Below are 20949 nucleotides of genomic sequence, written 5' to 3'. Positions count from 1 at the left end.
CCGCAAATTTGGTGATGATGCGGAGTGGTTAGCCCACTGCAGGTTCACACCACCCAAGGGGATAGGGCCAACCCACCCACTCTATGGGGCTCCCATAGCGGGTTCAGGAGCGCACTCGCACCCAACATGTTTGATAGATCTGACTTATATGGGAACCTTTTAAAAACTAGTAGGCACAATTGCCCAGTCTGTGAGATTTTTATTTTCTTGAGGGTCGATTTATAGGAAGGAAAAAACAGCTATAGTTGGTTTACTTCATATTCTAAAGTAGTCATTCAAACAATTCGCTTTGCCTTGCGAGGTGTTTAGTTCTCCTGTATTTATCGATACCAACCAAATATACGTATATGATCTGATGACCCATGAACAAAGGATCTCTGTTTAAAACCGGTCACCCTCTGCTTGTCCAAATATTTTAGGGTAGACATAATGGCAAATGGAATCAAGATGGGCAATAAAAATTTTGGGATTTTATATTTTTTTGGTTTTTTTGGTTGAATGTATGGGTAAATATTCTGCTTGAAATTGATACATCAATTGGTGAACACAAGATTGTTGGAACTTTTTTTTTCCATCTTTCAGATTTTTTTTTTCATTAGAGCTTTAAAGTGCTTGTCCACTAAATAGGACCAGAATTCTGTGCTGATTAATTTCTTAATATATCTTTATAGTGGTTGGAGTTCCATTTTTCTGATGCAGATCTGATCTCTAGATCCTCTTCAGACTTCGCTTTAAATTGTAATGTTTTGGCTGTCTGCAGCCCTACCACTAGGGGGAGCTATGAACTTTCTGCATACTGTTGATACATTGAACTCCATAATAAAACTGTATGCAGTAAGCTCCCTCTAGTGGTGACTGCATGTAACCTTTTTAAATCTCTCTATGCTGGGGATTTGGAGCTTTGCATCAGAAGAACTTGGCTCTATCTGCTTTAAAGACTTACAATTTTTTTATTTAACTGAGAATTTTGAACCTAAAAAGTGGACGTTTGCTTAAAGGGTCAGACTTTTTAACACACACATCCCTACCAGCATGGTGTCTGTGACTGAACGCTTTCCTTTCCATGAGGAACACCGGTGTGAATATTTAAGTGTTGTTTGGTTTCAAAAACATATTTCCGTACATCCTATTAGGGAATGCTGAGTTACTAGAGGGGGGGCCCCTATGTTCAGGATCCTCATCTTTTGGCTGAGTAGAGCAGCTACAAAGAGTGTCTCTCGCATTACACAGACTACACATTAATATATGAATGGACGCTGTAGTTCTAAATTTCCCCCGTGGTGGCGCTGTGGGAAAATGTAACACATCCAGGTTTCTCCACAGATTACAGCTGATCGCTGGGGCCCCCAGCAGGGGGACACTTTGTGATCAACTTATTGTCAAGGAACCCTTCCAACAATTAGGGATTTTCCAGAGCAGAGAACCCCCTTTAAGGTCTAAAATTTTAACCTGTCGGAGGATAAAGCTTCCTAGCACTATCTAAATCTACAGTGATGATTGATAAGTGATAGATACCACTCTCTTCTCTTCCAAAAATGTGTTGAATCATATGAAATGTTTTGTAGTTTCTGGCTTGTGATCTACTCTGAAATCTCGTAGACCATGAAGACCGAGGCATAGGGAATAACAGGGGATAATTGTTTTGTCCATATTCTAAATCCTCCTACAGAGCCGCCTCTTGTCACGTGCGAGTCCGGGCCGAGACCACAGAGCGTGTCAGCCCATTTCACGGTACAGGAACTCTAAAAATAAAAAAAAATGGGACACTATAATTTCCTATGTAGCCCCCAGATGTTGATCGGTCGAATTCTGGTCTTCCCTTATTTAGAAGCCTTTACTGTGACCGAGCGAGAAACGGGGCCCCCACTTAGAACAAATGTAAAATTTTCTATAAGCGTAAATTATATCATTGTAAACACGCCGGGCCGAGCAGCTGTATGAATTCACATGGGGACTGAAAACCCTTATTGTTCGGGAATAAAAGTGTCTCATTGTTTGCACTCTCATGTGAGTTACGCTCACACTCTTCTTTTGGGGCTGAAGAGCCCATAATTACTTTATATTGGGAGGCTGTGTATTTCTTGCCACGGTTTCAATAGCTAATTTACATTCCAGAACAGAGGAGCCGTGGAATTATGGGATAATTTGGCCGCTAGATATTTGTGTGTCGACAAGAAGGATTCTTTTGTGCGTTCGGAGAATGCGCTTTGCTCGGAGTTTGTGTTATAAATCCCATTTCACAGCCTAATTTGGGTTATTAGAAGAGTGTAAATGGAAAGATAAAGAAATCGATCTGAAAGGGAGGGGTTCTCCAGGATTTTTGAAATGTCGAAAGTGACCGCACTAGACGTGCCTCCGGTTCCTAATATAGGATCTTATTGAAATTCGGTTCCCTGAAGCACTTGTTCCAGGTACCGCAACTTGCAATGGAGGTTGGGTAGGATACACATTATAGGAAGAGATTTATGTGCGCTGAATTTCTGGTAAATAAAAGAAAAAATACAAAATTTTCCATCTATGAATGAAATGTAAGGGAGGTTGTATTCAAAAGTCAGTAACGCCTTAAGGCCAGGATCACACTCCGTTTTGATGCAGTTTTTGTGACCGTTTTTGACTCCATTTTTTTAAGCCGAAGCAAGAAGTGGATCCAAAAGGAAGGTTAGGCATAAAGGTAAGGCCTCGTTTACACGAGCGTGATATACGTGCGTGCGACGCGCGTACTTTTCACGCGTGTCGTACGCACCTATATTCGTCTATGGGGGCATGCAGACAGTCCGTGAGTTTTTCTCAGCGTGAGTCCGCTGAAAAAAACTCACGACATGTCCGATCTTTGTGCGCTGTTCGCGCATCACGCACCCATTGAAGTCAATGGGTGCGTGAAAACCACGCAGGTCACATGGAAGCACTTCCGTGCGAACTGCGTGATTCGCGCAACAGCTGTCAAACTCTGAATGTAAACAGAAAAGCACCACGTGCTTTTCTGTTTACAAACATCCAAAGGGAGTGTCATAATGATGGCGGCTGCGAGAAAATCTCGCAGCCGCGCATCATACGTTGATGACACACGGAGCTGTTAAGTGCCTTTTGCGCACGCAAAATGCAGCGTTTTTTGCGTGCGCAAAACGCACACGCTCGTATAAATCAGGCCTAAGAGTGATGCATCTCTGGTCTTGTGTCCACTTCTGCGTTTGGCTTAAAAAAAACTGAGCCAAAAACTGCATCAAAACTGTGTGTGTGACCCTGGCCTAACAGAAGTTAGACAACCTTCTTTCAGATGCTCATTTAGAGCCTTCTGTGTCCATACAAGTTGTTTCTTTGAGAGGAGGGATTCTAGAAGAGGGAAACTTCAATAATATTATTGTCAGTGGACTCGCTTAAAAAGAGGGGTTGTCCAAATAGGATAGATCCTTTTATCTATTCGAGGGGAGTTGGGCAGAGTACTGAGAATTGATATACCATTCTTTGCAGTTAAAGGGACTCTACATAGAAAAATACTAGCCTACTATAATATACTACTCTACTAGCCCTGTCTCCATTAGTCCCATTGCGCATGCATTATTGCCGCTCCATTGAAACTCCTCCTCACCGCAGTGGTGCCGGTAAGGATGAATCGGGACCCCCAGCGGTATGTAATGATCAGTCAACCATGTCCGCCTTCTCAGTCCCGAACCCAAGATGGACGGGACCAGGAGGAGAAAGATGGCGATTTTTCTCTGTTAGATTTCTGTAGAGTTTCTAGAGCTCTCGGAAAGTCTTGTTGTTTTTTTTATTAGTTTTTTCATAGATGCATTTAATATTTGCTGTCCCTTTTTTAGGCGGTGTTATTCTTTTGTACAGAATATTTAAAGGGTTTCTCCCTTGACAATCAGACCCTCTCCTAACTTACTTTTATAACCTCACAACTTGGACCCCCACTTTTGCTGAAAGTGTGGTCCCTAGATGATTAGGAGTGTTGGAAACACCAAATGAGTGCACTCAGCCTTTTCCATATCTCTTATTAATCTCTATGGGTAAGGATTGCCTTTGCTCATCCTGTTCTCCGAACGACAAGAGTTTTGGGGTCCCTCAACTTTACAAAGTTGGGGGCACCAGAGGTTGGACACCCACCTAACTTTCTTTTCTAGGGTTGTTAAGGGACAATCCATGTTCTGCCTACATATTGCTATGTGATTGTCTTACCTAAGTTGGCTTTGTTACCATGGTGGACCGTTAAAGAGTCTCTGTCACCACATTATAGGTGCTCTATCTCCTACATAAGATGGGCGCTATAATGTAGATAACAGCAGTGCTTTTTATTTAAATAAACGATCTGTTTTCACCACTTTATTAGCGATTTTAGATTTATGCTAATGAGTTGCTTAATGCCCAACTGGGCGTGTTTTTACTTTAGACCAAGTGGGTGTTGTACAGGGGAGTTTATGACGCTGACCAATCAGTGCCCAATCAGCGTCATGCACTCCTCTCCATTCATTTACACAGGGCATAGGGATCCTGCTAGATCCTTATGTGCTGTCTTATACGAACACATTAACGATACTGAAGTGTTTAGACAGTGAATAGACATTCCACGGGATGTCTATTCACAATCTCTGCACTTCGTTACTGTTTCTATGGTAGTTACAGCAGAGGAAGCGAGATCTCGCTGTAAATGACAGGTTACAACGAGATTACGCTTCCTCTGCTGTAACTACCATAGAAACAGTAACGAAGTGCAGAGATTGTGAATAGACATCCCGTGGAATGTCTATTCACTGTCTAAACACTTCAGTATCGTTAATGTGTTAGATCCTTATGTGCTGTCTTATACTAACAGGATCCCTATGCGCTGAGTAAATGAATGGAGAGGAGTGCATGATGCTGATTGGTCAGCGTCATACACTCCTCTGTACAACGCCCACTTGGTCTAAAGTAAAATCACTTGGGCATTAAGCAACTCATTAGCATAAATCTAAAATCTCTAATAAAGTGGTAAAAATAGATTGGTTTTTTTAAAATAAAAAGCACTGCTGTCACCTACATTATAGCGCCGATCTCCTTATGTAGGTGACAGGGCACTTATAATGTGGTGACAGAGCCTCTTTAAGCCAAATGAACCTTTTGCAATGATCACATTTCCTGTGGTGTTGATGGAACATTCGGACTAATGCGCCCAGTGACGACCGCAGCCATGGTCTTTCCACAGCTAGCATTAGTCCGTCCATCTGATAGCTTGACACATCAGGCTGTATAGACAGATTATAAATACATTGTTTGTTGTGTCCCCACAGACCAAAGCCGGATATACACCGAAACCCTGAAAATGAAATGAACCGTATTCAGTCCGCAAATGCAACAAAGATCAGTAACTTTAACCACACTTCAAGGTGAGTTTGAGGAACGTGGGTTTTGCTTTAGTCCAAGTAAGGGTGACTCGTTAAATCTGGTCCCTACTATTTGTCGTTGACTAGAGGTTTGTCAAGAAGCAATTCGACTTTAGGAGAACATAACAGATCTTGTGTTTACGAGAAGAACCATTGGGAGATCAAGAGATTGAGATCATACGTATGATATTGGACTTAAACAGGCCTTCATCTTCTTCAGGGGTCCCACCAGCCAAACCATGCCGACATCGATGTCCCATATCCAAATCCCTTAGATTCCACATTACCCCCATAATAATGCAAACTACAATGCTCTCCGTGCTTGCCACAGTACCCCCAGTAACAGCCATAGTGCCTCGCCAACTATTATCTTTCCACACTCCTGAAAAATAGTGGCTCCCATGTCTTCCCCGGATGAAGCAATCTGACTAATTTGCTAACGCAACTGCATCATGTCCTGGGATAGTAGAATTACCAGGTTTAGGGTCAGTTCACACTGGTTTTTGGCACTGGTTTGGACACGGATACAGCGTTGGAATCCGTGCCAAGAAACTCCTCAAGTCGCCCCCCCCCCCCCCAATTTGAGGCAGAGGCATTTTTTTTTTCAATTGGAGGCAGTGGCCGCTTTTTGCCACTCGTGGGAGAAATAGCGGCATGCTCCAACTTTGAGAGATTTCTACCTCTGACCTCCCATTGAAATCAATAGGGGGGGGGGGGGAGAAAAAAGCTGCAACACGTTTGGAGCATTTTTACTGCGTCCCCTCCCCCCCTGCGGTTTTTGCATTAGATTCAGCGGCCACGGCCAAAAACTCAAGCAATTTTCAGGCCTTTAAAAAAAAAAAAAAAAACCTGAACTAGGCCTAAGTGTCTTTACATCATCAAAAAGTAGAGGAAGACCGTAACACATACGTTTTGTGATCATTGGATGCAACAAGTACGGTGCTTTCCAATCTTTTTAGCCTTGACCAAAATGTGTTTGAGTCTCTCCTCCCATGTGTGTTTTTTTTAATTTTTATTTTTGCAGACCAAAAATTGTCGAATTATCGAAAAATTGGACAAATACGATTCATCTGCACCCAAGTACCAAAAAATTCACAACTTTTGTTAGTACATTTTTTGGAGTTAAACTGGCTATTCACATTAGAGGAAAGTCAGCCGGACCTGCCATTATCGGCAGGATAGACCGACAATTTAATGTGTATGGGGGCCTATTATCTGTCTTAAAGAGGCTCTGTCACCAGATTTTGCAACCCCTATCTGCTATTGCAGCAGATCGGCGCTGCAATGTAGATTACAGTAACGTTTTTATTTAAAAAAAACGAGCATTTTTGGCCAAGTTATGACCATTTTTGTATTTATGCAAATGAGGCTTGCAAAAGTCCAAGTGGGCGTGTTTACAGTAAAAGTCCAACTGGGCGTGTTTAAAGTAAAAGTCCAAGTGGGCGTGTATTATGTGCGTACATCGGGGCGTGTTTACTACTTTTACTAGCTGGGCTTTCTGATGAGAAGTATCATCCACTTCTCTTCACAACGCCCAGCTTCTGGCAGTGCAGACACAGCCGTGTTCTCGAGAGATCACGCTGTGTCGTCACTCACAGGTCCTGCATCGTGTCAGCACCAGAGGCTACAGATGATTCTGCAGCAGCATCAGCGTTTGCAGGTAAGTCGATGTAGCTACTTACCTGCAAACGCTGATGCTGCTGCAGAATCAACTGTAGCCTCTGGTGCCGATGTGTCCGACACGATGCAGGACCTGTGAGTGACGTCACAGATCTGCACTGCCAGAAGCTGGGCGTTCTGAAGAGAAGTGGATGATACTTCTCATCAGAACGCCCAGCTAGTAAAAGTATTAAAAACGCCCCGATGTACGCACATAATACACGCCCAGTTGTACTTTTACTTTTCAACACGCCCAGTTGGACTTTTGCAAGCCTCATTTGCATAAATACAAAAATGGTCATAACTTGGCCAAAAATGCTCGTTTTTAAAAAATAAAAACGTTACTGTAATCTACATTGCAGCGCCGATCTGCTGCAATAGCAGATAGGGGCTGCAAAATCTGGTGACAGAGCCTCATTAAGGTGGTTTCACACTGGGCAATTATCGGGCAAACGTTCATTCATCTGCTGATCGTATTGTTTTAAAAAAGTAAAAATATCGTTGTCGGCAGCACATCTCCCGGTGTAAACAGAGACGCGCTGCCGACATGATGTATGCGGACGAGCGATCAGAGTAACGACCGCTCGTCCCCATACATAGCTCCTTGTGACTGGAGCAAACGAGCGCTGTCTCGTTGATCGGCGCTCGCTGCACCTGCCAAAATCGGCAGGTGTAATAGGAGCTTTACCCCCCATTTCAGGTGTCGGGAGAACAGGGTATCGGGCATGTTAGATTTAAAAAATCCTTTGTTGTGGGAAATAGGCCACTGCCAGAGGGGTAAATAGAAATCTGCCCCCCTTGGCCGAGCTGAGAGTACATCTTCATGGTGGAGTCCCGAGAGATCGCGGCTATCGAATATGTATAGCCAACTTTAGTTATAAATTAGATGTTTTAATAAATCCTGGTTTCAACCTTGGAGATGATTTTTGGCGAGTACTTTTGGATCCTCTCGGTCTTGTGAAGTAGAAATGAAACTTTATATATGATTAGACCAGTACACTCTACATGTGTATGTGTGTATATGTATACTCTATTATCGGTGTGTTGCTATTGCTTTCTATGTATAATTTGTATGATGTAACATTGGTATCTAGCAAAAAAAAGAACCACCACAAAAATTGCCAAATTGCCTCTTGGTTACTCTTCTTGATATATTGGTTTCGTAGTATTTTACTAATTAAAATGTCATCCTACCAAATGCTAGCGGCCTGCGTGGGAAGGTAGAAGGGTCTTCGGTGAAGAAGTTCATCACCATCCGATTACTTTTATTGCAACTACGAAATACATTACTTTTGTACATACTTTTTTTGATATTTTTGACATGATTATTTCTTTAGTTTTGCTATACTGGCACACTGGGTTAGGGTGTAAGATGTATATGAATTCAGTACATGTCTCTGTCATACGCTAAAGTAGTGTCATTGTCGTCCCCCAAACTTTGTCTCTCCAGCTGTTGCTGAACTAGTCAGGTCTTGATGGGAGTTGTAGTTTTGCAAAAGCTGGACTGCCATGTGATGGGGAAACATTATAACAAAAGTAAAATTAACCAGCTAAAATAAAAGCGGTCTAAAGCGGGCACCTCCTTGGCCTATTATGGCACGTTGACATAGAGATCCCCACTTGGCCGCCTTCGCACATGTCCATTGAAAGAGACCAAATTATTCCAATGGATTCCCTGTTCTCCGATCTGGTTTCCGATCTGGTTTGAAGTAGGAAAATTCTTAAGAGTTACTTAATTTTAAGGTAGCCATGAATCTGTACATTGACAGAGGTTCTTATGTTTCCACATTACAGGCCCAGGCTGAAGAACGTGGACCGAAGTACTGCACAACAGCTCGCAGTAACGGTGGGCAACGTGACCGTAATTATCACAGACTTTAAAGAAAAGACTCGTTCTTCCTCCACCTCGTCCTCCACAGTCACCTCCAGCGCGGGCTCGGAACAGCAGAACCAGAGCGGCTCTGGCTCAGAATTCACAGACAAGGGTTCCTCCCGCTCCTCAACCCCTAAAGGCGACATGTCCGTTGTGAATGACGAGTCTTTCTGAAAGGAACACAAAATATTGCACATACATTGGGCAGAAGCGACTCTGAATCGTGGTCAGGATTTCCCAGACACCCGCCTGCCTCGTCTCTTTATATTCCTGGATTATTATTATTATTTTTTTGTTCAGACTGAATTTATTTGGTTTGTCCCTTCCCTGGACCCTCCGAGTGCTTCTCCCAGGACCATTTCTGCTCGACTTGGGAACCTGGCAACCATAGAACATCGTACCGTCAATGACCTTTAACAATTGCGTATTCCATTATTTTATAGCATTTCCCTAGCAATCATTTGTAATTGGATGTGCACCTAAATCTAATTTTTTTCTACAGACCTACGTTTTTTTTTTTTTTGTTTTTTATTTTATTTTAGAATTTATTTATTGCGTTGACACCCCCTTTTATTTGCTTTTGCCAAGCCCTTAATTTTTGTTTCGCCCATGCTCGACTCCTTTCCTGTAATACAGCATATTATCAATTTTTATACATCAATATATATAAAATATAAATATATATATATAAAGAAATGGTTATTTAAAACCAATACATAGAAACACACTGGTGCTTGATACACTGTGAAGTGAACATTTAAACACCGGCCTGAAAACGAGAATATTAACTCGTCTTAGTGCCAGAAGTTTCTGTTGGTCAGTTTTAGGATTAAGGGTGCAAAAAGATAGTGACAATAAAAAGTGTGAACCTTCAGCTTTGTTCCAGCCTCTATACCAACTTGTTTTTCCTCTGTCATCTACTTCGGATGAGTGGGATCTTTATTTAGATTACTATGACTTTTTTTTTTTTGTATTTAACGGGCAATACAAGTCTCCGATAGAGAGGTGGCTTGTAATATTCACAAATTTGTATGTGAAAAGTTTATAAAGTGACACTAGATGATCTCTTTCCAGTCAAGATACATTTATACGGAGATGTGGTCAGCATAGATTTCCATAGCAATTACAACCCTTGTAGACTCCATTTGACGGCCATATGGGTTGCCAGTTTTACCCTTCTGTCCCTTGTGGAGCCATGCAATATATTTCAAAAACTCTAGTAGGAACCTGTGTCATTCCAAATCTGCATGTGCTCATGTACAGTTAAAGGGGATGGGGATATGCTTTCGGGCCAGGCAATAGCAAAAGCATGTCCCAAGAGTGTCCGAAACCTTGGTTGGTGCCATGTTGACAGAGTTGCCGTTGACTGGTTTCCCCACTATATTGTTTCTAAGCCAACCCAGGTCTACAAGTAGGTTGTCCTATCCTGGGGAAATTGACACTGCCACCTGGGCTTCAGGCAACAACATGTTAACACTCAACCCTGGTCCAATTGGGGTCAGAATAATTCTTTCTATGCCAGACTCTCTAGTTGTATTGATAGATGTCTGGTGGTGGGACAATAATTACCTGGAATAACCAGAATAAGTCCAAGGGTTCTGCCAGCTATGAGCTGAACCAGTAGTTACCCTACCAATTGGTCGAGGCACAGCCCAACATACATTCATGAAACCTATCTTAGCACTATAAGATATTCCATAAGAACGTATGGCAACCTAAATTGTCCCATGTCTGGCCGGATTTGCCACATTGAAATATCTCTGTACAATATAACCAATCCTTTCTCGTAGTTTCTTTGCCTCCAAGATTGTTGTCGGTGGCAGGTCCTGAAGATTTACTGAAATTTCATATGTATTTGTGACTATTGCAAAATGCCTTTTATATTGGGGCAATAATTTAGTGGGCATTTCAACTTAAAGCGTCGGCAGCCTAGAGTAACCCAACTTACTCCATTGTCTGTTGGTAGATAGGTGAAGTTTTCGAGGAATACATCATTAAAAGAATCAAGGTACTATAGAACGCCAGTTTCCCGAAACTCATCGAAACCTATCACAATTTAAAAAGGAAAAATCGCTAGACAATTCGATCCAGACTGGTTGGTTGCCATGACCAACCATTACAACCATGATGTTTAATCCTCAATTTGGTTTTTATTTGAAGACGTAATCTTTCTTGGTCTAAGACTTCATGAATTACTTATATCTTTTATAGGCTGTGGCCTAAATGATTGCCTATGCAATGACAAAGATTGGACTCCTCACCTACACAGAATGTTGGGAGTCCTCTTTTTGACCCATTATTTGTTGTCACTAGAGACCCTCAATACGTCTGAGGCCACTCCACTGTGTAGATGACTGGTCCAATGCAAGTCCATATCTTAAAGTTTTGAGAAATGCCAAAATGAGGAAGACAAAAGAAAAGGCTTCTTGTAACATTCTGAAAAAATATGTATATTTTGTAAATTTCATGCAGGAAAGATTTATAAAAATTCTTTGATGTGAATGTATTTTGAAAGGTCGTGGTTTTTTTTTTGTTTTGTCAAGGCAGATGACTTTTAGGCTAGGTATAGACAGACTTGAGACACGACCTCCAGAAAATGAGACATGTCCCTACAGAATTCATGGAGTCACATTGGCTCAAATATATCTTTTACAACTTGGAGGTCTTGGTAATGGTTGCACCCCACAGTAGACAATGTCGGTAGAAAACCACTAAACATTTATAAGTGGGAGATAATCTTGTGACCCATAAGTTGCATGTAGAATCCTACAAACCTCATTCTATACTCTCTCAATATTACTACAATGCGACTTAATGGGTAAGGTCATTAGTAAACTAATGTCATCTTAGATCCTTCTGCGAGCCACGTCCTCACCATGCTCTCCCAGTTCTGTGGTTTTTAAAGGGGTTGTCTAGTTTAAAAAAAAAAAGCTTTATATACTCTCTAAGGGAATCCTGAGTTAATAGTGGGGGTTCCCTCTTCGGGAGCCTCATCTCTTGGTCAGAGTGAAGAGTGGTTACAAAGAGTGTCCCTCGCTCTGGAGGACCAGTCCTGTCCACATTACACAGACAGCCTATTAATATGAATAGACGCTGTATAATGCTTCATTTCCCATGTGGTGGCGCTGCAGGGAAATTGAACACTTACCACCAGCTTTCCCCACAGATTACAACTGGGATCAGCTTATTGTCAGGGGTCCCTTCTAACAAGTGGACAACTCCCTTAAAAAAAAGTGTTTTGTCTTAATAAATTGCACTGTTTGTGCTCAATCTGTGCCTAATTGACCTGTACTGCTGAGGTTCATCCATTTTTTTTTTCTTCAACTTCCATCAAAAACTTTAAACAACCCATCTATCCAATCTAAGACCTTCAAGAAGTCATATTTGTCTTTTTCACTGTGATGTTCGGACTGTTTGACCATTTTCTTGAGGTGCGTGGACAACCTGGTCATCCATAGCTTGTTTGAATGAGTTCTGGTTCCCACAGAAACTACGCAAAAGAGTTGTTCCTACAGTGGGATTGACTACCAGGTCCAGCACCAAAGGCTCCCCCGAAATCTCAATGTCTTGGTGCTCAAGCCAAGCAACCATATAGCTTAATAAATAGTTTGTCACAAGTTGACATTACCGACTGCAGTGGTATCTTATGTGGGAAGAGCTGAGTTTTATGTTGGTAGAGCCTCGAAAGGTTATCCATTATTCATCCTGAAACTGTACATAAGCAGACACCAAACACGGTTTTTAAGGGGATTTCTAGGGCACTGATCTCCAACTTGTGACTCTGGCTGTTGGGAGTTGGAGTTCTGCTGGTGAGCCACAGGTTGGAGACCAATGATCTAGGGTTTACAAAAGAGTTGCCACTTCAATTCACAAAAATAAAAACTCCGGGAACTTCTCAGATGTGACGTTACAAGATAAACTTATGAGTATGGGAGGAATACTTTCTTGCCCAGCCTAAAATAAATTGTACCAGAGGTGAGCGACTTGATCGGCCTATTTCTCCACTTTCCACTTCTAAGTTTTGTGGATAAGAAGCCTTAAAATATACATTTGTGAATGTTACAAATGCCTTTTCTTGGAGCAACTTGTATTTTATGGCTACCGGCCTTCGGTTTGTCAGTATCGCGACCTATAACACAAGTTAATTATTTAAAGGAGATGTGACTTAAGCTGTGGTAAAAGTCGGAATTCTTGGTGTTACATATTAAGCCTTTGCGTGTTTCTCTACCATGAATTTGACTTTTGTCCCATACCACAAGTCATATATTATAGGGTTTTGATAAGACCATACGTTCTGGTTTAGGACAATCTGCGGAATCCCTACATTTGTGCACGCTGCTAACTCATTGTATCTACGTCAACTTTATTGTACTGTAAGAGCAGATTTAACTGTCCGACTTCTTCTTTCTGGTAATTGATCTATGATGTTTGATTCCATGTGGCATCAAGTGTATTTGCGTCTTAATTTTTTAAGCATAAATGGTTGTCCACCCTCCGATAACTTTAATTTATTGGCTTGTGCGCCGTACTGTCAACTTTTTTTTTTTTTCTACTGATAAATGAGTTGTCCATTAAAATGAATAAATAAAATGTTCAAGATCTTCCGTTCAGATGAAGATAAATTATGGAAATTTACCTGTGTGGGTAGACCATGAAATATGCCAGTCAATGCATTAAGCTTAGTGACTGGGTACTAAAAAAATACTTATTTGAACTCCTTACATATATTATGTGCCAGTCTTTTCACTTTTCCGTAAAAAAAAGGAAATTTTTTTGGAGAATTGACATTAGTACTGATTTGTCTCTTATGTGACCAGTATAACATGGATTCCTATTTTCCGCCCTCTTGGAGCTGGTCATCATTAACCAGTTTAGAATGTTTTTAGGGTCTTTTTGTAGGAGTCGAACTCCTTTCTCAATGGTTTATGGTTTTGAGAGTGGAGGTGCTCATGTACATCCTTATAGTCTGAATGAACCACTATTGATCCTCTTTAAATTACGATGGTTGTTTTTGGGTTAAGGCTTCCAATTTTTGGCCAAAAAGAAAGAAGAAAAAAAAAAGGCCTCCGCTCTGATATGACCATGTACTGCACACTAAAGTAGAGAGAATCCTCCACACACTATCAGACTAGGTATAAAGTTATCTTTGGTCTTTGAAAACCGGCAATAAATTGTCCTGTAATCGGCTCAGGGCAGCTTTAAGGGTTGAATGATTTGGATGTCATTTAATGTAACTACCTACACATTTGTCCAATTTAGAAAACCCATTTTCATACACCCTATTAGAAAACCCCCTTTATAAACTCAGATTTCCCTATGTTCTGGATTCTTATCTCTTGGCCAGAGTGGAGAGCCATCACAAAGAGCATCTCTCGTTCTGGAGGACCTGTCCTGTCCCGTATTACACAGACAACCCATCGATTTAGAATTTGCACTGTGTAATGCTTCATTTCCCCTGTGGTGGCGTTGCTGGGGATCCCAGCAGGGGGAGACTTTTTGTGATCGGCTTATTGTCAATCCTTCTAAGGAGTAGGGATTGTCCAAAAAATAACTTATTTTTTTTCTTTGGCTTTCATACAACTGTATATGGAAAAGCCACCTTCTAGAAGGAACCTAAAAAATTATAGGATGTGCACAAGACAATAAGTGTGTTATCTCTTGGTGGAAACCTCCTTTGATCGAAATTCTTGAAGCAAGGTAGCCTATGTATCTAACCCTCAGTATATTTAATGACTTGTACAACTGATCGGTTTATATTCTAAATTGTTTCTTGTGTGGTAAATTCTGTAAATGTAGAACATGAAATTCGTTTTCTCGAGACGACCTGTTTAATTTTTTTTTATTTTTTTGGTTTCTGTCTTAAACATTTTGAAAAACATTTGTCACCCCCCCCCCCCCTTTCCTGGCTTTTTATTCATTTTTGGCTGGTAACAGACCCTCATCATTGTGGGTGGATGTGACTATAGGAGGTTTCGCTGGCACAGGGCTAAAACATAGAGCACAGTGTTTAATTTAATTTTTTTTTTCCAAGTATCACGGATAATCTTACTTTTGTGCAAGTTAAGGCATCACGTCATGAAATAGTAAAGCGTTCAAAAATCCCTTCTCTTTTCCTCTCCCTCCATCGGAAACAGGTGAAAACATGTTTAAAGTTCACCTGTCGCCTACGTTCTGTACAAATATCAATTAAAGTGAAACTCCACCCTGGAGCCACTTAAATGTGCATAAACAATTCCTTAGTATAACAATATTAAGGGGGTTTTGGTCCCTTTGGCCTCATTATGATAACATACACGAAAATTGCTATTATAGGAACTCTTATTCGACACTTTATGCAGTTTCATAATACTCTCTTTTAAAGGAACACTCCAGGCAGTACTAATCGACTGCTACGTCTAGTTCAGGGCCTAAAGGGGTGGAGCATGACACAAGGATTAGCTTTCTTTTAAGGTTTTTATATCTCGGTTTCATGCATCACAACCTTCAGGACCTGAACTAGTTAAAAAGAAAAAAAATGTATATCTGATCTACTTTGGAGTGTGTTCCAAGATGGAGGCTCCTTTTAATACTTCGCCTGGGCGTTCACTTAGAATTAGGGCAATGAACCAGTTTATAGTGAATAGATAGACTGCAGAATGAGCGCCTCCGTTGCTTAGGCCATGGGTGCACTTTAAATAATTGACCACACCGTGTGAAACTTTATCACCTGCCTTACTCATTTTTCTTTTAAGCTTATTGTATCTTTAAATTATTGAAAATTGTTAATAATTGCTGACTATATATTAACTTTTTGAATATTTTTTTTTTGCGTGTATGAAACCAAACATGGTTTCAGAGCCAACTTTTAGATAGACATTGAAACTTTAGAGGTCTTCAATGCACAATCAATTTTGTTGTTACGTATGACTTGTAACCTTTATTTACTGTGTAAAGCTGGTTACATTCTGGTTTTTTTTTTTTACTTTTTCTTTTTTTTCTTCTGTGGTTCGAGCCCCCCCCCCCCCTCCCGACATTTCCACTAGAATGCTTGTTTATGTCAAACATGATCTTTGTAAACCTTTTGGCTTGTATTCTGCTTTTGACAGTTACTACTGTACAGTCTTTGAAGCATATAGGATTTTTTTTCAGCCTTTTTTTTAATTTTATTTTACAGTATTTTTTTTTTCATGCTTAAAGTGTCAATTGGTGTTTTTTTGTGAAATGGTCAAATTCACAGGTCTTTAAAAATGTTTTCGGAAATTTTTTATTAAACACTGCTTTTTGTCTAGCAAAATAAAAAGATGTTAATATATTACTGTTGCTAGCATGTGCACGGCTGTCCTAGAAGCCTCTTTATATTTTATTTTTTTTGTTGGTTTTTTTTCCCCGCTTTAATTAGAAATGTCTATTTATGAATCTCTTGCTTGTAGTTTTTTTTTCACAAATAAAATAGTAAAAATGAATTTAAATATCCACGTTTTATTGAATGGCATTTCTTGCCATTTAAACTTTGTTCATAGGATTCTCATTTCTAAGACTTTTACTAATATATAGTAAAAAAAATCTTTTTCATGAACCACCGTCTTTCATGGGGGTGGTTCTCTCAAAGAAAAAAGTACACAATACAGGTTAATGTGTGTAATGCAGTCAGCAAACATGTACAACACACAAACAGCCCTCTCATTCTTAGTCCCCAGCGTGGTTCCCCTCTTGTTCGTAGTTTCCAGCATGGATCCCCCTCTCATTCCTGATTCACAGCATTGCTCCTCTCACATTCCAGGTTCCCCCCCAGTATGGCTCCCACATTTTTCCTGCCGCCCATTATGGCTCCTTTTTTTCCTAGTCTCCAGTATGGCTCTCCGCTCATTCCTGATCCCCAGCATGGTTTCCCTCTCGTTCCTAATCCCCAGCATGGTTTCCCACTCATTCCTAATCCCCAGCATGGTTTCCCACTCATTCCTAATCCCCAGCATGGTTTCCCACTCATTCCTAATCCCGAGCATGGCTACTGCTCTATTTCGTGGTCCCCATTATGGCTCCGCTCATTTCTAGTGGCCAGCATGGCTCCCCCCTCTTATTCTTGTACAGTGCATAGCATGGGTTCCCTCTTTCTTAGATCCCAGTCAGACTTTGCTCTCCATATCACCCCTCACTGCTGACCTTTATACTCTAGTTGCAGTCTGCAGGATGCCTTGCTCAGCAGTACCGCTGGCTGTTTGACCGCCTCCCTCCTCTCCTGTGAGGCTCCATGATGCTAGAAATGCTACCCCTCCTGCTCTCTCTGCCACAATGATGTGGCACGATGCTGGCAGATTCTCTCCCCTGATGTGCCGATCCAAGTCTGCTGCTCCTGCTCTCTCTGGTACAGTGATTCGGCACGCACCTGCATCCAGGTAATTTACAGCTCATGTAATTTGTGGTCTTTTCCCACTGAAAAATGTGCTAAAAAAAAGTGGTCTTTGTTTGGATCGGGGGGTGATGGTCTGCTAATAGAGGGGCAGCTTTTATAGACTATAATGGTGGGTAAAATCGGTCACCGAAAAATTCGGCCTGGATGGGAGGGGGGGGGGGGGGTCTTCTCAAATGGGTAGTCTTCTAGGGAGGTTTCACTAGATTTCATTTTAATTGGGCCTCCTTTATCAAAACTAACAAACTGGCCCTATTGCCCACAGCAAACAACTTGAACTCTGCTAATTCTCAAGATCTCTGCTTGCCTCGGTGAAAAGAAACCTTCATGGTTTACCTCCAGAGCACTGAAAACCTGTCCTGATCATGTCTGACAGAGGTGCATGACTTGTTTTAGTGTATTGTGGTAAAAAGCACTCTGCCAGCTGGACGCGATTGACAGCCATCTCTAGGTAAACAACCATGTTTCCATTCACGAACAGCAAGCAGAGATCTTGAAAAATGGTGAAGAATAGAAAGTATATTCGAAAGGTATAGAACTCCCCATTATACAACGATCAAACTTTGTTTCCATAAAACTAGAAAACAACACTATTGGTGAAAGTCTGGGCTGTAGAATGGACGCTTATGGCCTATCCCAACTATGTCATAGATGCCTGATAGGTGCAAGTCCTACCTCTGGGACCCTCACCTATTGGGAGAACGAGGGTCTTGTGTTAGCCAATTCATGGTGGCAATACCCAATTAAGGTACAACGGTTCCACAGTGGGGGAAAAAATAGAAGATTTGCACTTGGCAGCCGTCAGATCGGAGCTGCTGGTTTCCCCCCGTTCTCTGGTATCATGTCATTCGTATCTAAGCTGTGCCAAGCTGTGAAACGCGATCGCTCTTATACACCCAAAAATTAGAACAAATGCGTTACGGTTTACCACGCATTTAATTCAATAATGTGCAAAACCTCCTGGCATCAGGCGGGAATCCTTTAATCAATACTTAGCTGCCGTGCAATGTGAGCTTATCACAGCAGGTAGCCATTCTGGGGACTGCAGGATCACATTCTGCCCATGAGAAGTGCACAAGCCGATCTCTTGTAGTAACAGATTGTTGTAGAATTTTTTTTTGTTGCATATTTTTTTTTTTTAGGTTAAACTCTATTGGCTGGTTTGCTATGACACATATGGGCTGTATGCATGTTGTTTTTCCTGATCTTAAAGGGCAATTCCACCGGTAAGTTATTTGTGTTAAAGTTTTAAACCTAGTGCACGGCCTGAGAGGGTGGAGCGTGACACATGGCTTTAAAGGAATTTTCCAGGATTAGAAAACAGCGCCACTTTTGTCAATGAGTTGTGTCTGGTATTGCAACTCTGCTCCATTTACTTGAATGCCTTTAAAAAAATGGCGCTGTTTTCTGCAGCACCCCCTGAGGGCAAGTATAGGTATAGCATAGTGTATTCATACTGTTGTAAATGGGGGAATTCTACACAAAAAATAGGCCTGGCCTAATAGATTGCCTGTCAGTTTTACACTGACAGGCAAAAATGCTTTGGTATACGAAGTATTCCAAAGCATTATATAAGCGATCAGCAGATCGCATGGTGAAGTCCCCTAGTGGGACAAAAAAATAAATATAAAACCGTTTAAAGTTTATGAAAAAAACATTTCCCCCATAAACAAAAATAAAGAAAGTTAATCAATAAGTCCCAAGTACCCCAAAATACTACAAATAAAAACGACACCTTGTCTTGCAAAAAAAAAAAAGTCGACATACGGCCACATCGACGGAAAAATCTAGTCGCGGCTCTTGGAATGCGGCCATTAAAAAAAATAATTGTTTTGGCAAGGGTTTTTATTTTGTAAACCTAGGAAAATATAAAAACTTTACATATTTGGCATCCCCGTAATCGTGCCGACCCATAGAATAAAGGTAACAAGTTATTTATGCCGCATCGTGAACGGCATAAATTTATAACGTGAAAAACTATTCTGGATTAGCTGCTTATTTTTAATTCTTGCCTAAAATAAAGTTAATAAAAGTTAATCCATATATTATATATACCCAAAAATGGTGCAATTGGAAAAAACAACTCGTCCTGCAAAAAATAAGCCCTTATAAGGCATTGTCGATGGGAAAAAAAAATTACGCCTCTTAGAATGAGACCGTGAAAAAACAAAAAATAATCATTGGTCATTAATGTGCAAAGGGGCCTGGTCATTAAGGGGTTAAGAGCATGGAGCAAATACCAGGACATGGGCTGTTACATAAGAAGAGCCGGACTGGGCTGTAGAAGGACATCAACCCATCAGCAGGATCGGTATCTGCTCCTTTGTGCAAGGAGGAGGACTACCGGAGCTCTACAAAATGACAAGTTCTGCCAGTCGTGTCCCGTTCTCTTCACAGATCAGGGCAGGTTCACACTGAGCACATGTGACAGACATGAAAGAGTCTGGAGACACCAAGGTGAACGTTCTGATGCCTGCAACATCATCCAGCATGACCAGTTTGCCGGTGGGTCAGTGATGATCTGGGGTGTCATATCCTAGGAGGGTTGCGCAAACCTCCATGTGATAGCCAAGGGTGCCCTGACTGCTGTTAGGCCCCAGGATCAAATCCTCAGAGCCATTGTCAGACCTTACGCTGGTGCAGCGGGCCCTGGGCTTCTCCTGGTGCAGGACAATGCTCGGCCTTACGTGGCCCGAGTGTCTAGGCTGTTCGTGGATGGCGAAGCCATTGTTGCCAATGACTGACCCTCCCGTTCCCCAGACCAGAATCCAACTGAGAAACTTCGGGGCATTATGAAATCCGATGCCGCCAGGTAGCGCCACAGACTGTCTAGTAGCTCACTGATCTAGCGGTCTCATAAGAGCATGCCCAAACGTTATCGGGAAGGGCATACAGGCATGAGGGGCCAAACACACTACGGAGTCCCCGTGATTAAACTCACGCAAATCGCACCGCCTGTCATTTCAATTTTTTACTTTCCAGCATTGAAATGGTTGATGATTTTGGTTTCCATTGACCATTCATACGTCATTTTGTTCTAAAAGAATGACGCAATTTATATCCGTAAAGATTTTCAACTTGAATCTTTCGTTCCTCGAGATCCGATGTGTGATTTAAGTGTTCCCTTAATTTTTTCCAGCAGTGTAGTTCAGCAATATAAAATGTAATGATCGGTGACATTGCAAATTTCCAGTTTTCGTCTCAACTCTAGCCAAGGATTGAGGATTGAGGATTTGAGGATTGATGGGCCATATAGTGACGCAGGAACCCTATGGAGTCATCTATTACTTAAATCCCACTTATCTAGAATTTTGGATAAAACATGTATCAGCAGATGGAAGATTTTCTTTTTGACATTCTGTAGTTGAGGACATGTCATCTCCTCCTCTTTCTCCTGCTTCATAATTTTCTATGTCGATTGAGAGGTAATTGATGCCGGTGATATGGAGATTTGTTGAATTGTAATGAAAGACATAGAGCTCTGAGAAGTGATGAGGAGGAACATGTGCGTCTCCTTGCAGCAGGTCAGGACAGCCGATTATGATGCTACATATCCCGACCTGATGATCTATGTTGTCTGGCGGCCGGTGTTGAACTACAAGTGCAACTAGAAATGGAGGAACCTTCCAAATTTCTTGGTGTGGAATGATCTTTGGTTTTATACATTTAGT

At 41.4% G+C, this 20949-nt stretch overlaps 1 protein-coding gene across 1 annotated transcript in view; it reads left to right on the top strand.

Annotated features, from left to right (window-relative positions):
- Positions 1-12413, top strand: part of RYBP (RING1 and YY1 binding protein) — a 60338-nt gene extending 47925 nt beyond the window's left edge. The window contains exons 4-5 of the mRNA XM_075834042.1: positions 5268-5363; positions 8814-12413. Of these exons, the coding sequence (XP_075690157.1) occupies positions 5268-5363; positions 8814-9066 (349 nt within the window). The 3' untranslated portion in view covers positions 9067-12413. The remainder of the gene's footprint in view (positions 1-5267; positions 5364-8813) is intronic.
- Positions 12414-20949: the final 8536 nt, after the last annotated feature.

Source organism: Rhinoderma darwinii, chromosome 7 (genome assembly GCF_050947455.1).
Source record: "Rhinoderma darwinii isolate aRhiDar2 chromosome 7, aRhiDar2.hap1, whole genome shotgun sequence".
In the NCBI taxonomy this organism is placed as follows: domain Eukaryota; kingdom Metazoa; phylum Chordata; class Amphibia; order Anura; family Rhinodermatidae; genus Rhinoderma; species Rhinoderma darwinii.
Note: the sequence above shows the minus strand (reverse complement) of the source record. Positions and strands in the feature narration are given on the sequence as shown.